General features: G+C 31.4%; 1 protein-coding gene across 1 annotated transcript in view; it reads right to left on the bottom strand.

The window, feature by feature from the left end:
- LOC129222024 (cell adhesion molecule Dscam2-like) overlaps nt 1–23,412 on the bottom strand; it is a 121,715-nt gene that overhangs the window by 80,739 nt on the left and 17,564 nt on the right. Inside the window, exons 2-6 of the mRNA XM_054856441.1 lie at nt 11,191–11,352; nt 9,081–9,227; nt 6,108–6,401; nt 1,400–1,669; nt 171–581 (exon numbers count right to left, since the gene is read on the bottom strand). Of these exons, the coding sequence (XP_054712416.1) occupies nt 171–581; nt 1,400–1,669; nt 6,108–6,401; nt 9,081–9,227; nt 11,191–11,296 (1,228 nt within the window). The 5' untranslated portion in view covers nt 11,297–11,352. The remainder of the gene's footprint in view (nt 1–170; nt 582–1,399; nt 1,670–6,107; nt 6,402–9,080; nt 9,228–11,190; nt 11,353–23,412) is intronic.

The raw sequence follows: 23,412 nt of genomic DNA, 5'->3' as shown, positions 1-23,412 counted from the left end.
GAAGAAAAAAAAGAGGTGCGGTATCTAAAACAGGTGTGGTGATTCTATAGAAAGTACACTAAATGTGCTAATATTACGCGATTAAGTAAAAAAGTTACGCAATTCAAGATACTTATTATGAAATTGAATTTGTAAAATTAATAGTTCTTCAAAAGAGGTTTTATACTTACCCTTTTTCCAAGTGATGGATTCATATGGAAATCCTCCAAATGGACAAATCACATTAAACGTTGCACCAGCAAGTGCAGTTAAATTATCCAGTGGTCTTATAAAAATTGGTCCAAACACATTCAGCCTATTGGAACTTTTTATTTTTCCGGCATCGTTTAGTGCTTCACAGGAATAAATGCCACTATCAATTATGTCAACTGAAGTAAAGTTCACATAACTAGTCACAGTACTTTCACTACTTAAATATGAGTTCACTAGCGTCCCAGGTCTGGTTGATAGTGGCCAAATATTGTCTAAAGACCACCGAATGTGTGGTTCTGGATTTCCTGTTGCTACACAGGACAAAGACACATAACTTCCAGGTCGAACTGTTTTCTCAGAAAATGTAGATTTAAACTTTGGAGCTAGATCTGGAAAAAAAATAGTTTTTATTTAATAACATATATTCATCATAAAAATTAATATCAAAGTATTTTAAATAAATACAAAAAAAAAAAAAAAGTGAAAAAAGAAAGTCTACTTGATTCCTATAGACCGTTATTTCACTGACTTCAAATACTCGTAGCTCTATGATTAATTTTTCAAAAGGTCTGCATTAGAATTTTGAATAGCAAATCCCATTTGTGTTCAAACCAATTTCAGGATACATTTTTTTTAATTTCTTTATTTGTATGAATCGTGCAGATGTGCACAGAAATTTATAAATTTAAATAATAATACATATAATACATGACGTATGGCTGTGATGCAATCCTTTCGAAAATTGAGATTTAGAGCAACTTCCTATTTACTACAAGCTTTTCAATAATTTTTCGCTTGATTTGTAAAAATATTAATAATAAATAAATAAATAAATAAATAAATACACTGTTTGTGAAAACAACTGGGAAAAGAAAAAACATTCTGTATTTTTTTTCCTTCTAATACTGATGTCATTGTTACATACAATAGTTAATAACTGTAAATGCGATAAAAATATTTTTCAAAAATACCTTACTCAAATTTTGAAGAAAACTTAAATGTAAATGATATTTATTATTGTTAACCTTATCTTTTCTTTTTGAACTTCAGGACTGGTTTGTTTTCTCTGTTATGCACTTTTGTGCTACAATGGTGCATCACGTATTGTTATTCCTACAACACTGAGAAACGTAAGCAAAAATTACTTTTTATTACGTTCCCATCAATCATAAAGAATGGCCTAGAGTAAATACAAAACATTGCTTACCACCAATAATAAGTCTTGCTGATGCCTGCGTAGAGAATGAGTCCCTGAACACAAAGCACTGATACATTCCCGCATCTTGCCTCTTAAGCTGCTTCACCTGTATCACATACGGGGAGGGAAAACTTATTCGCGGATTTGCTGACAGCAATCTCATATCTTTCTTCCAAAGTACGGATCCTAAGGGACTCCCAGAAACATTACAGTTGAACGTGGAAGTACGACCGACATCCATTTGCAATTCTCTAGGAGATATTGCTACTTGGAGTGATTCTAGAAGAAAATATAAAGCACACATAAAGGAATTTCTTAGAAAACTTTAAAGCTTAAGTACTAAGTAAATGTAACCTTATAAATATTTTTAGTGCTTTTAAGGATATATGCTATTGTTTTGCTCTTTTAAACCAAGTTATCGTGGGAGTTTTTTCAATACTGCTTTCAGACATATAACGCGATTTGATGACTGTACTAAAAAACAAAGCTTTTAATCTATGATATAATAGGCGAAAAAAACATGCGGAACGAAACCATAAAAAAAAATTAAGATTTTCTTGACAGCTCTTGGGCAAAGGTAGAAACAAATCACACAGGTAAAGCTGCGCTACTATCAAGTGCGAACAATGATTCTTTTTACTGAGATAAATAATTAAAATCTCTTATGTATGTAAATAGGATATGCGTTAAAAAAAGTGAGCGAACAGGCATTCCTACCCCACATGTAAGTGAGCAAACATGCATCCGTACTCCACCTGTACCACAAAAAACATTCATTCAATTTGAAAAGCATTTATGTATCCCACACCAGTCCCTTTTTTTTTTGCATCGAAAATTGGATTTTTTCCTACATATTATGTTTTTTAAAATAGTTCGTTTTTGAAAAGTTATACAAAAGTTTTGAAACAAAAAAAAAAAAAAACAAACAAACAAACAAAAAAAACCTTATTGTCTTGCTTTGTGTCGGACATCCTTAATATATAAACTAAATTTCGTCATTATTTTCTAAAATTATGATTTAACTATTTTTAACTCTTATATTTAAAAAAAAATGTAATTGGTGTCCCACTTACCCCTTAATAAGCGGTAAGTGGGTCACCCTCCTTTTATTTGAATGTAAATGGAGCATAATAAAAAATGGGTAAGGGTGTTTTAAATGCTAAAGTATATGTAATTTTTTGGTTTGAATTATTTTTTTGGAATTGCATCCATTTATGAGGTATTTACTGTCTTTTTAATCTGTAGCATGTAAAACTTTAAAATAAAACAATTTCATTCGTAAAATGTATTGAAAGCCTATAGGTACATATTTTACTTTTATATATAAAGGTGTGTTTAATGGACGTAATGCAGATGATTAAGATCAATTTTGGTAAATTTGCCAAAACTAAAAGTTGAAAAATACATTTGAAATAAATGACTGCGTCAATTAAACTTGGCTAAGGAAAAACCAAAACAAATATTTAATCAGAGTTGCTTTTGATTTCGAAATTCCCATTATTATAAGGGGACTCTCTTATCCCATAGTGAGGGGATCCACTTAATCTTATAGCAAAAATTAACGCGGTAAGTGGGACCCCTCCTCTTAAACACTTATTAATAATATTTTATAAAAAAAAATCTTGTTGCTGTATAAACTTAAAACTAAGCTATAAATGAAAAAATAGCTATCAGAAAAACTAATAAAAACTAACCTGTCAACACGTCTTTGAAAAATGATGTGTGAACTAACAAAAAAAAAAAAAATCAGATTTTTTTTTTTTTTTTGACTAAGTGCTATGACTTTAAAAAAAAGTTCCACAAAGACCAAATACAAGCAAAACCAATGACTGTGATGAAATTCAACATGATCAGTGCAAGAAAAAGTTGAAAACTTCATTCATATTTTAGTTTTAGGGGATTGACCCACTTACTCCAGTGACGCCCCTCTCCCCTTCCGATGTGAAATGATCATTTTTCTTCAATTGAAATGCGTACCCACCTTTTCAAAAAAAACCTATTAAATTATGTTCGTAATTCAAAATTATTTTTCAAAAGACATAAAAGGATAAACAGTAGATTAAAACTCAAAATAATACTTTAACTGTATAATTTATCTCTTAACGCGCCAAGCAACCTCATTACTATAACCATGCCCTTTAGCAAGTGAAGCCTTTTTTTTTCTCCTGCATTTTATAATGTTTCGCCAAATTATCAATACTATAATAAAAGTGTTATAAAGAACAATCACAATTGAATAATATGACAAATAAAATTATTTACTAACATTAGTAGCTATTTTGTACGATAAGAGCGAAAACAAATTTTGAAGAAATAAGGAAAAAAAAAACAATAGAAAAATCCTACAAAATCACATTACGTACTTGAATATCGAAAAAAAAACGCATACAAAATCAATTAACTCATTACAACAGCGTAGCTGATCACGCGTATGAGCATGGTATGGCACGCGCGGCATGGTTTCTCGCAGCTATCGACACTGATGAGTTAACATACCCCGCCATCTATTAGGAATTCCTAGAACTAAACAATCAACTGAACATTTAATTTCCAATTACAAATATTTCGGTCAATCTGATCAAACAAAATATAATCCTTCTTTAATAAATGGGCTATTCAATATAATTAAAAAATAATTTTTAATTCGAACCAGAAGCGAGTTCAAACAAACAAACAAACTCTTCAACTTTCTATTATTACTATAGATTTGCAAATGTTGGTTTGCAAGTGTGTTGACTACTACTTTTTGAACTTGATTCGGATGACTTGAACTTGATACTGGAACCAGATACTGGAAGTGCAGAGAAAAGCTTCAGGGACTTACATACTTATTGATCTCAATAACTACTTACTTGTTTTTACATTTTATCCTTTTTCATTTCATAGTTTCACGATTTTTAAATTTTACATTTTACGTGTGATATTTGTACATTTTACCTATTCATTTTTTTATTTTACATTTTTATTGTTTACCTTTTGTATTTTACCTTGTTGTATTTTTATATTTTACTCTTTCTTCGTGTGTTAGTGCTGAGTGCATTTATGTGCACTTTAGTCAATGAATCCTATGCTCAATGGTTGCTGCTAACATAATAAATGTTCACATAGGACATTATTATTATTACTATTTCCGTTTGTAAGTGGGGGGATAACAACCCAAATTACCGCCCCGGGTGCTACTGATGCTTGGTACGCTACAAAAAAAAAAAAAAAAAAAAAAAAAAAAAAAAAAAATATATATATATATATATATCTTTATATATATATATATATATATATATATATATATATATATATATATATATATATTTATTTATTTATATTGAGCTAATGTGTTATTTAATTATTTAATTCATTTTTAAAGGAACTTTAAATACTAAAATACTAAAATGTGATAAAACGCAATGCATTTGAAGATATTCGAAATTACGCATGAAAGCACAAAAATTTAATAGATAAATAAATAAATTAAAAAAAACCTCATTCCTGTACTAAAAAAAATGTATAAAATTTATTACTTTTGAAGATCAAAAATGCTAACCAGCAGAAAGAAACGGACTCTTTTGAAGTATCAGGCACTAAGTTTAACTTAGAGTAATGCACCTTAATATATTCCATAAATAAAGGAGGCAAAAGTAAAAAGAGTTTTCAGAAATATTTTTTCTTTTTACAGTTATACGCAACATTGATTTATTTTAAGGATATTTCGTACTCTTTGATCTTGTTAAAGGCAAAAAGTTGTATTCATTCACTCACGAGGGTTTTCAGTATAATTTTATTTACGATGAAAAGAAGAAAAAATCATCCAAAAATAATTTTATGCAGCATTGAATTTAATGCTCTAAAAAAGGTATTTTGGAAAAATTCACAGACACTCATAGGTCGATAGATCTAAAACTTTGAAAATAAATTCTTTTCCCATTCTTTTCAATGTTTTTCTTCTTTGTAGGATGAATACGATAAATATATTCAGTTTACCCTGTATTTTCTATCCAACATGCATTTTTTCTTACAAATTTAACTGAAGAAAGTGTGAATTTATTTTTATTTATAGTTCATTCTGGAGTATGGATTATGATTTTAACTAAATAAATTAAATTTGATTTAGTCAAGTTATTTATCATGGCACAATTTTCTTGACTATAAAATCTATGACCTAGGGTTTTAAACTGCGATGACATTTATAAATAGCTAATAACTTTTATGCGAAATAAGAAACATAAAATAAAATAAATGTAGGATTGTCCAAAATTCACCGTTAGCAGCAAAGATTCCATTTGGTCAAGCAAAAGATTTCAAAAAATACATTTTATAAAGAACTGCATTGCAAATTTTAAAGTACAATTGTTAATGTTTGATCCCTTTTTTTCTTATTATAAATAATTAACAATATTTTTTGAGCAAAAACGAGAAAAAAATACGTTGATTATAAAAACTAAAATATTGGTTTTTGAACTCCTGTATTAAGCGCACACAGGCACCAATTTTTTAAAGGGAAAAACATTATTGGTTTATTCTAATTGTAAACGAAATTAGATCTTTTATTTAAGTATTTTTTCCCTACAAGTCTAATTTTATATAAGTCTAAGTTTATATTCCTTAAAGTACAAAAATATACATGCAGTATATGGCATAAAACATGAAATTAATAGCAGTTGAATGAAATGTTGCATTAAAGTGCCTTAAGAAGAGGAGACGATGGAATGGATAGATGTACCTTCGACAACGAGCTCTGTTTGTACGGAATCTTCTCCCATTGTGTTACTCACGTGACACACATATCTTCCACCATCCGTAGATAAGACTTTGTAGAAAATCAAAACACCACCATCCTGCCTTGCAGACGAACTCATTTGGAGTGACACGGGCTGATTCCCAACCATTTTGTGCCATCTGTATACTGGAACGGGATATCCTTGTGATACACAAGACAAAGTAGTTTTTTCACCAACAGGGACATTTACAATGCTGGACCGCTGCATTATTCTTGGTGGCTGGCCGTGATGAGGTTCTGAAAAGATAACCAGTTAGTGGAAAAAAAATATTTCAATGCGTGAAAATTAAACTGTCATGCTAGAATTCTGTCTTAAACCCGACACCAGTATCCCGCCTGTATTGTCACTCCAGTCCACTGCAACTCCGTGTAATTATCGGTAATTCGAATTAGCTGCTGTGTGCTACTCAACTTGCCTCAGCTTAGAGCGAGTAGGAAAACACACGAGCGAACAGTTCGCGGATACCTACGTGGTGTTGTTGGGGCTTGGCGTTCGCTCTATAGCCAGCCTTTGATATATTCTGTTTTAACCATTTAATATTTTAGTAGCCGTTGGTTCTTTTAACATTGTGTATTTTTGTCTGTATTATATACTAGTGGTACCCGCACGGCTTTTCCCGTAGTAGAAAAATTAAAAGTTCTTTTGGTTCGCCTGTATATTTACAAATAACGCATGGTGAATTTTCTCGCCAATTGCGCTGTACCCGTGTTACGGTTCCACGTTATGATAATTTCGTAAATTACTCGTCCATCTTCTGATAATTTTGTTCTTAAAATTGGAATAGAAAAAGAATCACATCGACTTTTCGACAAATCGCTTCGAGGTGCACACCCCCATGCTACAAACTAACTTTGTGCCAAATTTCCTGAAAATCGACCGAACAGTCTAGGCGCTGTGCGCGTCACAGAGATCCAGACATCCTCCGGACATCCAGACAAAGAGACTTTCATCTTTATTATTAGTAAAGATTACTGAAGGATAAGCTTACTCATCCTTTACACTCCCTAAAAATATGGTTACTTTGCATTTGACATTTTGTCTTCATCCATAGTTAACAATGAAATATTAAGTTACGATAAATGACCTAATCCACTTTCCAGATCAAAATAAATTTGTAATATATACTGTTCATTATAGATGTGTAACAGTATGACAATTCGTCAGTAGAAGTACTAAGAGGAATGCTGAAAACTTTGTTCAGGTGTTTCAAAATGTATGTGTGCACTTAAGGTTATTTCAAATTGAGATCAGAAGGAAGGGAAAATGTTACGCGAACAGATATTCGCTGATCTTAATCGATTATAGGTTAATGGAAACCATCATTTTGGAAGTTCTACATTCTAGAAGACGCGAGTGGATTAATGTGTCGTTGAAAACTACGGCAATAAACCGTCAGCAAGACGATTATCACTCCCGATATTCTTCAAAATGATAATATGAGCTTTGAATAGTCTAATATCTTAGAAAACTTGTAACTACGATTGACGAAATGCGTCTTGTATTTAAGTCGACGTCTCTGAGCATTTATTTTTTTTTACATTGTTCTGCATACAACGTTTTATTTGAACCTAGGATTCTAGGACGAGTCTTATGAACACCTGAACTACTAAAACTGTTACTAATAAACAAGCTGGGTTGGTAGTCAACTGGTTGAAGCATCACGGAAATAGAGATATTACCATCGATAGTTCTATCATGTGTTTCAATGGTAATATATTAACAGGTGCTTCAAAAAGAATGACTAAATTTCATTGATGTCATTGTAAATGTCAAAAATGGCATTGTAACGATACTTAAGAACAGGCTGTTTCGATTACTAAAAAATACTATGGAATCCCAGTTCCTAACTTTTTTTTTAACGGTATGGCAGTTTTTTTAAAGTTCACCTCACTTACAGCGGATTTTTTAGGGATGTAAAATACTAGTGTGACTATTGATGATCTTGTAATAATAATCTGAGATACATGTGGCATTTAATTTTTTTATATATACAGATGGTAGTTTCTGAGCAGTAATTTTCTCTACCATGACATTCATTATATCCCATACTCGACCAAAGCCTTGGTTTCCTAGAAGCAAACACGCCGATAGTCAGCGTCGCTCCACGCCGAATCGAAAACTTGATTCTTCTGCGCATGCGCGCCCGAGATAAATCGACATTGTGAATGGCCACGCCGGAATCCACTTGACTTTGATTTCAGCGTCACGGCGATTCGCTTTTAGGAAACCAAGGCTTAAGACTCAATATGTTACGCTGTCATTCAGCGTCAACTGAAATTCAACCATATGCTTTTCGAACTAAGGCATCAAAATTCCAAATTTAAACCGTGCATGGTCGTTTTAATGTACGTTGCAATGAATGAGATTGGCACATTGTGAGCATTTATGTATTCTAATAAACATTCAGGAATTTAGTGGCTTGTTCCTCTGATGGTTCAAGATGCATCCAACCTAAGGCCCCAAAACTCTTTTACATTCACCATGCTTACGGTGTGTATTACTTTGTATCCAATATATGTTCGTGTTTTTTTTTTTTTTCAGCCCAGAAATATTTTCTGCTATCACTTGACTGATTTGCTGTCACAGATATTGCTTTACTGAATGGGATCACTTTCTTTTTTTTTTTTTGATAACGTACAAATGTTTTTTGATATATATTAATAGTTGCGTTTAAGCACACCACAACTGCAATTAATTAAACTGTATTTAACCCCTATCACACTCATATTATTTTCTGAAGTCTTACATTAACCAAAAAGAAACCCTGGAGTTTTATTAATTTCTACTTCATTCTTTATAAATGAAATTGCAAAACTATAGATTTAAATGTTGAACTAAATCAGAGAGAAAAAAAAACACTTTAAGATACACTTGTGTATTTAAGAATAAACACACTGACCTCTTCAATTAGTTACCTGTCACTATTATTCTTGAATAATTCGTACTGACTTTTTTTTCTCTGGTGATAATATTTTCTGTATGACATCTGTAGCTAAATGAGTTTTCATGATCTGATGTATCTTGTAAATATAAATCTCCATTTTCAAGCATTCCGTATTTGCCTAGGAATAATGGAAAACTGGTTCATGTAATTCTTACAAAAATAAAAATAATGTAAATATTCAAAACATATTAAAACAGCATGCATTATAATAAAATAATGCTAGAAACACTTAATCCCTTTCACAGTTTAAAAAATGATTTGTGGCATGAAAAGATTATCGAAGAACTTAAGAAACTAAATTTGCTACTCAATTTTCTTTTTGGATTATTATTGCTACCATTCGCAATTCTTTTCTAAACTTTATTTTCAGTAATTAAAAGCATTTTCGTATATGCAGACGTAAATTTAATCAATGTTAAATAATAACGTTATATCTTATTATTAACTAGTTTCGGCAAAAGTTAATGCAAACGATCATTACTTTATCTGCAATAGGCTAGTTCATTATTATTGAGTGTAAAGTAAAATAATCATGCCATTTGTCCTAAAGATCAAGTGGATGTGTTTTGTTGTCTGCAACTGTTAAGTTTTTTTTTTTTTTTTTTTTAAACAAGATATAAGATTTTATTTCCAGAACATGAAAACATATACTGCTATTGTTTGAATTTCACGTTTGATATTGTTAATAAATACTACTGTATAGACAAACTAAAAATTTATCCCATGCGTCTAAGCAATGCATAAGAGCTATTGCAACAGAATCACTAAAATTTAGATGTGGAGCAGTATAACATACAATTTTTTTTTCTTTTCATGTGTTTCAACTTATGTGTTGAAAGCTTGCATTGGATTTGCTTTATTTGGATTTGCTTTGTAAAAGTTTTCAGACAACAGCTTTAGTCTCCATTTGCTGTAAATATGAATAAAGCACATTTAGTTAAAACTGCATTTTATAGCATGATTTTTTCAAACTCATGCATGAGCACACTCATTTGGCTTTGTTTTTAATTTTTAACCAAGTAATTAACTAGTGGCGTTTTAATGAATTTAAATTAGAGGACAATACATTACTAATAAATGCATTTTTACGTGAAAATAAAACGAAAATTGTACCAATGTATTGATGCAAATAACTTGCAAATGTTTGCCATTGAAATTGCCAACATTCATATTTCATTCATTTCATGCTAATACAGTTTTAAAAAATCTAGTGCAATAACACTCTGACTATTTCTAAGTAAGCAAGAAATTATCAACAATGAATTGCAAGAAGAATATCCTCTAATTAATCCTTAGTTAAACTTTAATATTTTACTTTTGCATTGTCCTTTAAAAATGCGTGCTACTTTATAATAGCACACTGAAACTTTACGAATCAATATTTAGATACTAAAGATTATCATGCAAGTCCAAAAGTAATGTAATGCACCTTCATTATTCTTTTTTTTATTTTCTAAATATGATCTCTAATTACGTTCCAATACTTTTTCACAGTGTCTAAAACTTGATCTGTGTAAAAGTGATAAAACTTTTGAGACATAATTCATTGCCTTTGTATTGATGTTGATTTAAACATTATTTTGATAATTTAAACAATTTCAATGCTCATCATGGCAAAATTTTGTATTACATTGTGTAAATGCATATGTAATGCACATTCTAAAGAAAGAAACATATATATAGAACATGAAAATCCAAATCATCAAAGTGTTGTATGCCCTGCTGTTTGTATCAGTGTATATGTTGACGAAGAAATAACATTTGAATTTTACTACAAATTTGAAAGTAATGCATAAGGAAGCAAACCATTCTCAAATTCATTAGACAAAGTAAGATATTTAGTTTTATGAAAATAATATTGGAAAAAATTATAACACATTTTATATTGAAGCTTTGAATGGCAATATATATTTAATCCCAAAACCTTTTATGCATTAAAAAACAAAACAAATTGATTCCATTATTGTAGAATTTCAAAATGACACTGTTTAAACAATTTTGTTACGTTTAGAAATTATCTTTATTTGTATCATGTAATGCTGATAACATTCACAATAAATTAATAAATTTTTATTATTTACCATTGTCCAAGTTTGGTGTTATCATGAAACCATCGATTCGTTCCCAAGAAATAACCTTGACGTAATCACTTACTGCGCTCGGTATAGGGCACCGTAGAACAGCCATGTTTCCACGAAGAACAAATTCGTCAAACAGACGAATTTCGTACTTCTGAGTTACAACTGGAAAGAATCATTAAAATAGAAATCATAAATACGAATAATTTAAAATAAATGGCTTAAAATTGATTTGGAAAAGTAATTCTAAAACATTTTGCGTCTCAGGACTGGGTAATTAAATATAATGAAGGAAATCACTTTTATATGACAAATAGGTTCGAAGCAATTTAGTGGCAGACGAAGCAAATTAAAGGTAAATTACAACTATGAGAGAAACAACATTGTTTTCTTTCTTCATTATAACGGACAACAATTTTTGTATCTTGGATTATAAAGGTAAATTTTGGGATTACTTAGCATTTCCTAACACATTTTGGGACAGTTTAAAGTCCCATTCATGTAGAAAGAGCGGATTAATGGGGAAATACAGCTAAGTCTGAATGAGGGGATGATTCCATCTCTTACTTTGCTGAGTGGAAGCACCATCTACAAAATTTAGGCAAAACTCTGAAGGGAAGATAATGCAGCTCTGGTAACTGTTAGGGAACTAGCACTGGGCTTTTGAAGCCATGAACTGTACAAACACGTACTACGAATAGAAAATATAGGTATTTGAAGATCCCAGGCTTCGAAACCGAAACGTATGCAAGGCAACTTTATAGCGAAGTCAAATGAATCAATTACGTTATAAACATATAAATAATAGGTACACAGTTAAAAGTGAAGGGACGTGAAGTTATTACTTTATAGCCATTAACTGGATATATACGGCATCGATTTTATATATACTTGCATGCGTACGAACACGTATGCATACAAGTACACACGTCACAGAGCCCTCTAGCGAGTGCAGTATTAGACGAAACATTGCCAAATTTCATGAGCGTGAACAGTAGACCATGGGATTTCGATTTCTGAAATAAAAGAATTAGTACCAAAAATCGCCTCCAGGGAAAATTTTGGGATTGAAAAGGTGTATTAATGTGACTATTGAAGGATTAAATTCTAAGTGATAAAATATGCATCAATTTTTCTCAAAATCTGATTTTTACCAAAAAGTGAGGTTTAATATGACGAAAATCGAGATTTTCCAGGTACTGCATACAATGCACAATATTTTGCAGACATTGGGGGGGGGGGGGGTAATTTTGCATGCCTGCAACATTTTTTTAATTTTGAAAGTTGAAATATCGGGAATATGTCGCAGATGCACAATACCGTTAAGAAATCCCTATGGTTAAAAATCACATGATGAAAGATTGGGCGACCACGGTCTCCATACCGTAGAAAATGCATGATTAATAAAACTAATATAAAAGAAATGTTGCCGCCATACACTCAGTACCCAAAGCCCAACATGGGATGGTGCACCATCTTACATGAATATTATTCAGAAAGAAATCCTTGCTGCCGCCTAGAAATTTCTTCCTGACGACTTTTGGTAAAATTCTTCTCTTGTTACATACAAATTGAAATTTCTTGTTGGTTTTATTGAACCCCATTTGTAAGCAACAATTATTTGTACCAAAAATGGATGTATGCTGCATTTTTTGGCATTTAATTATTCAGTATTCGCAAGGAATACACTTTTGCAGCGCCAAAATTCCCCCTGGTGGTGAATTTTGGTACTTTTTTCTGTAGAAAACGAAATCTTATGGTATCCTATGTACGCCTATGAAATTTGGCAATGTTCTGTCCAATACTTTACATGCTAGAGGCCTCTGAACACCTTACGTTATTTTATAACCACTCTGTATATATGTACAGTGCTTTTAAATATTTAACTAAAAGAGTTCGCTATATTTTTCTGTACTTCCGGCTGCTTTGGGACAACCTGTCAGGAAAAGCTTTTACAAAATAAAGAAGAATTGCGAATGCAAGAGTCTATATCCTGTTTTGTGCTAAATCCAGGAAAAGAAGCATCAAATATATTTCGGTTTCAAAAGTGAAATCGATACTTCTTTTAAAGCAGCTGAGATACTTTCTTGTCAGGCTCAGATTTAAAACAGGGGGGGGGGGGGGAATACTGCTGGGATACAAGAAAATGACAAAAACTGCAGTCACGTTACTTTGCCAACAGGAACAAATAAATTCAATTTTCTTTAAAGTAAGTCCCTTTCAAGTACTTCTTAAAGTAGTACTTGAGAACTTTCTAACTTTATAGAAAATATAAGGAGCTTTTATGCATAGCTTTTTTTTTCTTAATAACATGATAGGAAATGCAATGGATTGAGAAATATATAATTTATAGTTCTTTTTGTAAACATAAAAATGTAAAACTTGAAAATTAGTGGATCGGGCTTAGCTTAGAGTAAATTAGGATTTGGTTTTACTTGCCTGTGGTTTGGTTACCTCCCTGTTTTACTTTATTTAATCCGAAAATTCATACATGAACATATTCAATAAAATATAAGGTTATTGTGTGTACTCATACAAATAGAGCATACTTAATAATTAGGAAAGACTATAACTGTACCATCATTCATAAATATATTTAAATGTTTTTTTTTTTTTAATTTGAATTCAGAATCAACTACGCACACACATGATCATAGTGATTTAAACATGTTTTCAGAGAAATACTTTTTTTTAATGTAATTCTACTAGTTTTTGTTAAAACACTTTTCTTTTTGTTAAAATTCTTTATTCAATCTTGAAATGCTACTAATTACTTGCATTTACTTATTTTTTGGAACCTTTGTTTCATTCCATCATGGTATGTTTTGCAAAGTTAATCTCACCATTACTTTTAATTGGCATGAGTTAGTTGTTAGCATTTTGACTTGAGGTTCATTTTGTGGATTTTTTTACTGATCACCATATAACATCATTATTACTCTCCAAATTATGCTTACTATAAATTAGTGGATTTTTACCTCGGTAATAGTTATTCTTTTCAATTCATTAGCTATTTTGTCTTTCTTTTTTAATAGTTAACTATTGTTACATATTAATCTTTAGAAAAATCATGAGCAAGATTTGTCTTAAATTCTACTGATTTTTTTTTCTATACTAAGACAAGCCATAGTTAAGGTTGCTATTTGCCTTAAAGTGTTTTTTTTTTCAGGATTAAAAAAAAAATCTAATTATAAAATTTACGTAAAATTTCTTAAACTTAGGATTAAAATATAACAAGAAAAGAAATTTATAATACTCAAGACTTTGAACTTAAATGTGTATAGTAAGAAATTAAGTTTTAAGATAAACTTTTTTACTTCCGAAAGAACATCAACCATTCCTCTTCAGAAAATTTGCAAACATAATTGCATTTGCAAGATTTTAAGAACGATCCTTTATTTGTTTTTCAAAACTTAAATTTAAAATGTAATTTATTTACGCCATGTTGTAGTTTTACATAATAACATAGTTAAGTTTAAGAAGTCATTTCTTTACCGATGTGTAATTTTTTGTGTCGGACACATTTGAAGTTGAAAGTTTCTAATGTATGTTGTTATATTGCTGAAAGTAAAAACGAAAAAAAGAAAATAGTTTCCCATACGTACTCATTTGTTATTTCATAAGTGCTTCTTTTTGCTTAAAAGATAAGGATTCAAATGAAAATAAAAGCGTGAAGTTTTGACAAATCATTTTAGATTTCATTGAACAATGTGAGAGAATTTGATATTTTTAGTAATGCTACTTCTTATAAACGTATTTGAAACTCTTTGTTATTACTACACTCATTTGCTGCTCGTTTTTGTTATCATTTCAAAAATTGAAAGGAGAAAAATGTGTTCTGAAACCAGACTGAAAAAAGAAAATATCGTGACATTCAAAAATTATAACAAATGAGATGAAAGCAATTAAGACATTCGTTTAAAAGGCAACATTTCAAAACTTCTTCAAACACATGTTTTGGGACTTAAATGAACATTTTCATCATATGAGGATGTGAGTTTGGGGATGTATATCATATCAGAAATGTCATTCTTTCCTTAAAACCCACACTTTTCTGCTTTGATTTGCATTTTTATGCAACATTTATATGCAGTACATTTCAAAAGAATATTCTTTTTACTATTAATTTTGTGTTTAATGTGAACGGAATATGCTTTTTCCGTGCTGAAACATTTTTTTATACATTTTTTTTTTCGTTTACGAACGCGAAAAAACACAGACGTAGATCTTAAACATTAACTGTATGTAAAGCATATTCAGTATATTAAGTGTATAAGTTTCATTGTATAGGCTTTAAATAACTCATAATACACGGTTATCATAAACTAATATACCGGTTTTAAAATAATATATTTCCTAAACTATTGCACTTACCACAATAAATGATACATACTTAAACTGTCCAAGTTTTTTTGAACGCACGTCTACTTAAACATGAACGTTCTGCACTAGCGCAGCTAGAAATTCCTTCTAAATGGTTTTATGGTTCAGAAGTCCTTACACGTGTATTAGCTACTGTATTAGGACTGGGAACAATGTCAAAACTAAGACTTTTGGGGGTTGGTTTTAACCCTAACTCCCCCATCCCACTTCCCTGGTTCACTGACGTACCGCAGCGCTGGTTTCTCTGTGCAGGTGATGGTGATTTACCCTATATGCGTTTTCCAGCCAGATCCACAAACCTAACCCTATGTAATTTTTATTACGGGGCTCTGTCAAAGACATTGTTTATACATCACCATTGCCCATGCCTATATCAATACAAAAACTGAAAGATTGCAAATAAGTAGCATTGCGAAATATTGACAGTGAATCACCCCAAAATGTATGTTAGATGTGTGTCGCGTTACAAAAGGCGCTTAACATAGAACATTTCTGAGTTGAAAAAAAAAAAAAAAACTTGGAAGGTTTATCTTTATTTTTATATATTATTAATAGTTGTAAGTGAAATAGTGTATGAAATATATATATTTTTTTTAAATCGGAATAATATTATGATCTAACCCTGTATTATGGTTTAATATTAAATAAAGATGTAACGCAGGTTTAGAGCTTGAAGCCACTAAAGACCCATTGAGTACATACGGGATCCACTGAGTACATAAGAGCAAAAATTCCCTGATAAGTTACTAGCAGTTAGTAACAAGCAGCGCAGTATTCCTGGTTAATACCTCCCCATTTAGAATGGTATCTTCAAGACGGAACTGCTAGCTACCATGTATCAAGACCAAATTGGACAAGTTATCATTAACGGCGATAATTCCTAAACAGCCACTCTCTTCCGTATTAATTGCGACTTAATACGTCCAATCAGTCTTGGTTCTCATAATTGCATTATTGGGAATAAAAATATGGTGTAGATCAAGCGTTACGCCATCCTTAACGTCACATATATGTTTATCTCGACAAAAAATTACATTACATATAATTGATTTTGCTTAGAAAAAAAAACAGCTTAGTTTTTTTAAGATTTTTTTTCCTTTTTTTTTCTTTTTTACTCTTTTTGACATAATATTAAAAACATTATTATTATAGCTGAAACTCATGAATATTGCTCATAAAAAATCTATGAATAATAGAAAGTCGCGTTCAATAATCAGTTGATTAAGTGGTGACTAAGTTAGTTTAAATGTAAATACATATTGGTAACTTTTAACTTAAACATTAAAACGAAAGGGAAAACATGTTTGTTAGAATCATACGCCATATTATTTCTTGGCTTCTAGTCAAGCAATTATTGCAATTTTAATGAAATAATATCGTCGAATGAGTTTGGTAGGAATGTAATTACATGTTACGGAGGATCCAAGTTAGTTCTTAACAGGAGGAAAAATCACGATGCATAATTAATCTAACATTAGACTTTTAATGAAATAATTTCATTCAAATTTTGCTTTCTGACTAAAAACTGATGTCAGAAGTTTTTGATTTTAATGCGCGGAGAGTTCCTTCAAAAAAAATCAGAACTACGTAACTTAATCTTGGTAACATATGTAGCCTATTTAAAACTGTTATACTTATACGTGAGTGAGCAACAATTTTCAGAAATACAAAAAAAGAATGGTGTATTTAAGGTAAGCATTGCCAAATGTTTATGGTAATATATCACTTTTTTTTTTCAGTGAGATTCAACTTTTGCACATTCATCAGCTGACTCATAAAATACATGAAAAAATAATTTCGAGTGAAATATTATTCATGCCTTTAGCAATTTTACCGAAAAAGGGTAATTTCACGCTATTAGGAAAACGGGTCTCAACAATGCAAACGCTGGGTAATTATTGCCTCCCGAAGAGTTAATAACCCTCCCCCCCCCCAAAAAAAAAATACTATCAAATGTTAAAACATTGGACAATTATTTGGTAAAATTACTATAAACGCATATTAAACCAATGTTATAAATCAACAGTGTTATCGAAAATACCATGTTTACTCCAATGGAAAGGATAAATATGGGTCGTCTCAGTTGAGACCCTGTTAGTTAGTTTTTTTTCCCACTTTTGATTACTCATGTGCGCGTTTTGTGCACATATGTGCAGCATATGCTGCACAGGATCAGATAATCTTCCCAATAGTCCCTTGTATTATCAGGGCACAGTAAGGAGAACCATGGATTTATTGGACAACAATCTACTTTTCTGGGTTTTCAAAATTACATTACAAATGCCGGTACATAACAACTGTTTTCTTTTTAAAATTCGTCAACTGCATACATTAGAATCTCTAGATTATTTTACACTAATTGTAAAATAAGAATTGGTAATATAAGAAATAACAATGTTAAATAGCATAAATTACAGCAGACACATGCTTCAGCGTTACAAGGAACACCTTTTTTCAATGCAAGAGAAATGAGCTTAGAGGGAAAAAACACTAGACGTAAGAGTTAGCCTAACTATTCATAATACCATAATTTATTTCAGGTCTGAAAAGCTATACTTATTATCAAAACTTTTAAATCCGTGATATATTTACTTCAAATACGTGGCAGATAGGATTTGAAAAGTCAAAAACAATATTTTTGTGCCGCATAAATATAGATAAAAACCATATAAATATGTAGAAGCAAAATCATCAGAAGAAGGCTTAGTGTCATCAAAAGTACATTCTGAAAATATGCCAAAATTGAGAAGAAAAGGGAAGAATGATGAGATCTTAATGTTACCTATAATTTAATGCTCGCGTTTTTAGAACATAGAACTCGAAATAAATGTGTTGATGCATGACGTAAGGATGGTTTTTTCAGGGCTGAAAATATTCACAGCTTTCTATATCATTACGTTCAGAAACGCAATTATCTTTTAGATTTATGGCATTACAAAACTTTTGAAAGCTTGGAAGAAAAGAAAGTTGTAAGGTTAAGCGACTGTAAGCTATGTTTATGAAATCCCCACATTTCATCTGATATGTTATTAACAGTTTGTAAAATAGTAACAGCAAAAAAAAAAAAAAAAAAAACTTGTAGAAATAAATATAAATATTAGCCACTTGAAATATTACATTTTCTTGGACTGAATTCATTAAATATATTTTTGTACAAGAAGTTGAAACATAATTGTTATTTTTTATTGCCCAAAGTATGTAAAACATCATTACAGCTCGTTAAACCCTAGTTTCTTACACTGCTTATTGCAAGCAGCCTCAACATTGGCTAATACGTGACGCGTTAATTTATCACCAGTAACACAGTAAATGTTCACACTCTTATTTAGACGGGAAACATTATTTATGTTTAGTCAGCAGTTTTTCTTTCGAATCAATAATCTAATAAAAACAAACTTTTACTAACCTTTCTTGAAGTGTACACTTAACCTAAACAATCTGCCGAAATAATATATTTGAAACACAGAGGCGTTATTCGATGCTTAAAATCCAAAGCATATATTAATATAAAAATACACATCACTCTTTTTCTGAATAAATCTTGAATCAAAAATTAAAATGAACTGAAATCAAACTAACTGTGTACATCCCCAAACAGCGACAAATATTTTCCCATTTCACACTAAATGCTACATTCCTCTACTTTTATTTTATTTTATTTTATTTATTTATTCATTTATTCTGTTGTTGCTTGAAATGGAAATTTGATTTTTGCTTTGTATGTTAAATGTAAGTACATGGGTTGTTATGAAAAACAACATGCTAATCAATTTTTCAGTATTTTCGTAAAATAGTAGGTTATTTACATCTTTGCCATTTTCTTTTCAATACCTAATAAAAGGAGTTGATTTCCGTGTACACTCCGTGATTTCTCAAAGCTGCTATAGCTCGAGGCTTCTTATTCCCTAGCATGGCTTATTTTTCTCATGAAGTTGGAGAAGATTAAGTCACCTTGACAACATGCTTTCATTTCTGAAACGCATGTACATTTTTAGCGATAAAAATTGACATTTATGTTAGTTCTCAAGCGTTTTGTATTTGTTTCGTAAACACATTTGTTCGTATGCTTGTAATAAATGTGCACAGATCGCAAATTTTTCGTATTATAAGATAACGCGTATTTCGTTCTTTTTAAAATCATATCCACAAACAAGGTTGTTGAAATCATTTAAAACGAATCAGTAGTAATAAATAATATTGTTTTCTGATTTTACTTAAAAATATTGTGTTTAAACACCAAACTTCTGTGTAATACATGAGATTACAAGGAAATCTGAGACGAACTTAATAATTTAAAGAATATTTCGATATCGATAATATATTGCATTATTCATGTTTGCAAAATGTGGTCCAGGCACTTATAACCTTGTTGTTACCACTTTTCAGATATTCTGCTACCACCTTGAGCCTTTTTTTAACAATACTTTGAATCCTTTATATATTTTTACTGTTTTTTAAAATTGAGTTCAAGTTGCCACGCGCTGGGGTTATTTGGTTCAACTCGCAGCAACTCCATTAGAAAAAGCTGTAAAACAGGTGGTAGTACCAAAAAGGACCAATGACTTGGAAAGAAAACTCAATGCATACATTTTAGTGATCGAACTATTTACATAAAATGCAAAATATTTATATAAATAAATATGAAATCATCGTGCACATGAAAACCTTTTTTAGGCAAACATAATTCCTCAAATGGAAACATAATTTAACTACAGCCAAAACCAATTGATATTGTCATTATTTAAACATTAAATAGAATGAAAACTCCTGTCTCTTATGGCTTGGAGGAATTATTTCCCCTGATATTAATTAATACATGTTCTTCATCGCCACTAAATGTCATTTTTAGAGGTATCTGGTATCAACAAGGTAATTTCTTTTACCTTGATGATATCAGATATTTCCATGAACTGAAATGGAAGTTTGGAGACACTAACTATTTCAACAACTTGTAATTATAACCTCAATTAGAAAAAGGTGGGAATAGCAGAGACTTTGTTTCATACACCAGCCTCTGCATAGGTTTGATAACTATTATGGAGAAGGTTTTTCAAGTCTATACATTGAGTTTTATAGGACCAGGACATATTTTCAACACTTTTTTTTTCCGTAGGTTCAAGTAGCCCCTGGAGGCTCAATTAGACCCGGTTTACGGTATACATTTTTCAGATAGTAGGGTTTTTTCAGTGACTAGAAAACACTTAAATCTCACTAAAAGCTCAACACATTTTGTAGTTCAAACAGTTATCAGAGAAAATTAAAATGATAAATGAATCACTTTTTTTTCATATCGTTTTGTTTATATGTTTTTTAAAGTATATAAAACACTTTTTAATATCTAATGTTTGTGCTGAACTCTTGTAAAGTCTAAACTAGGAAAGTAAAGCAAAAACTAAAAACTTTCCATCCTCCCCCCCCCCCCCCCCCAGACTCTCTCGCACTTTTCTTCAAGTTCAATGCTAGTTATTTTGAATTCATTACACAGTGAATCCAATTTTTAAAATATTAAGCCTCGGCAAAACCTAGTTACCTTGGGTAAATATTTGTAAAAAAAAATTTATTTCAGAGAGTTTACTCTCTTATGCATTAATGCTAATATCAATGAAATAAAGTCTAGTCAAAATAAATTCAAGCTTTTAAGGCACCTAAACCTTTCGCACTCTGCACTTCATTAAACACGACAACAGCAACAGAGTGTAGTACAACAATGCGTGCATACGGGATATATAGAGGAGACCGGGTCAAGATGACTGTGTTAGCATTTTTTGTTGTTTACTAATTTATTTTTTAGGGATAGTAAAATTAATTTCACATGAGCTGTTAGAGTAGTCTTTTGTGGTATTAAATGTATTACCATTTAATTTTTCAAATAAAAACAACGTAGGATATTTTTATTTTTTCATAACCTTAACAAATCGTCATCTTGCCCCAGTGCTGGGGCAAGATGACAACGTTAAGAAAGGTTGAACATATTTTATGTTTTGGATATGTTACCTAGTTTTACAAATGATAACTATGTTTTTACATCTTACAAAGTATCAAATTAAGCGTAACGCATTGGAGCGTAATGTTGAAGTGTTAAGTTGTACAACTAACGATAGACACAAATAAAAATGCCATTTTCATAATTGGAACATGCCTCATGCCACCACTCTTGACTTTCACAGCACTGGGTCCGTTCTTCTGTTGGAAGGTCACAATATTCCTCTTTACAAGCGGGGATCTTATATGACGATTCTTTGAAGTTGATGCAACTGTATTGCTCGGCATGAATTAAATAGACTTGGACCTAAAGAAACTTAGTTTGAGGTTTTTTTACTCTTTTTTTAGCTTTACGAGCTTAGTTATCCTGTTTTTTTTTTTTTTTTTGTAATGATCCTTTTTTTTTCCATCCGTTTTTCTCCTTGTTCTGGCATTTCTTTGGTATGCTGGTGTGTAAGAATGTTTGAGCTCAGTTTTCTGAATTTCCTTTTTGTTTTCTCACATTGGGGTGCCTTAGGCAATGCATTTAAATCAGAAACAATAACAGGCTTTTTTGGTTTATCGGAATCTGCATTTGCCATAACTTTTGCTTCGTCTGGAGGGTTTATATTTTGGTTTTCTACTTTTGGTCTGAGAATTAGCACCATTATTCTCAGTTTAATAGCCAACAACATCATAATCCGCTAAAAACAAAGAAATTATGAGTCTCTATCCCTTATTCTTTAAGCTCTTTATCGGCATTTATAACTGTAGTTGCTTTAAAGTAAGCGGTACTCAGAAGCCAACAATATTTTTGTCTGTGATAGTTTGTCTTAGATTAATGGGCATAAAGTTGTCTCATGCTTGACTATAATAGGTTTTTAATGGGCAGAAAAATGACCCATCAGGAGTTACAGACGATGCGATGTGTAGGGTGGCAACCCAACCATGATAATGTTTTTTCACTGCAATAAATTATAGCCTGCAAAGTTATGTGAGATTTATGATTGTCAATAATCAACAGAACAGGAGATTCTTTGCTTGGTTTAATTGAGTCAACTAGTCATTTGGTCAACTAGTTTATAAATATAGCTTCTGGTCATCAACGGTTTTCAAACGACACCTCTCTTGATTCAATGCGTAATTTTACCCCAAAGAAGATAGAAGCGCAAGGTCGCGTGAACAAACACACAGACGAATAAGCGTTTATAAAATTTAATAAAATGAACAACATAGTTTAACAAATTCAGAAACATGGGGCAAGATGATGAGCTCGTCATCTTGCCCCGCGTTTCGGCCCGTCATCTTGCCCCAGACTGCCTGTTTAAACGGATTCCTCTCCATTGCCATAAGAGAAGGCGATTAATTGACATTAATTCATGGTAATAGGTAGTATTTGAATTAAGTTACACATAAATACTAAACAGACACGATATAACTGATCTGTATCTGTAGCAGAGCTTATTTACAAATGCATAAAAGTTAGATCGTGGCAACGGTAAACAATCAGAGCATCAGAACTAACACAAATATGGCGATTTCAGCTTCTCTATACTACTGCTGAACGAACAGCACATAAGTGAACCAGTAGTATGCAGTAGATGCTGTTAACTAGGAGAAAACGGAAAAATTAAGGCATTCGTCATCTTGCCCGGTACGTCATTTTGCCCCGGTCTCCCCTACATTTTGGGACCCTCTGCAAAGAACTCAGCAGGCTCCGTAAATGTCTTTTGAATTTCTATGCCACTAAGGGCTGGCAGCTATTTAGTTTCCATGTCCCCCCCCCCCCCACCTGTTGAGGGGTATGCGGGTACATAGATACGGGCTTGCGTGCATATCAGTCTCACGATTCCAAAAGTCAGCTGCTCTGTTTTTAAGTAA

Source organism: Uloborus diversus, chromosome 5 (genome assembly GCF_026930045.1).
Source record: "Uloborus diversus isolate 005 chromosome 5, Udiv.v.3.1, whole genome shotgun sequence".
NCBI classification, from domain to species: Eukaryota; Metazoa; Arthropoda; class Arachnida; order Araneae; family Uloboridae; genus Uloborus; species Uloborus diversus.
The sequence above is the reverse complement of the archived record's forward strand: the minus strand, read 5'-3'. Positions and strand labels throughout refer to the sequence as shown.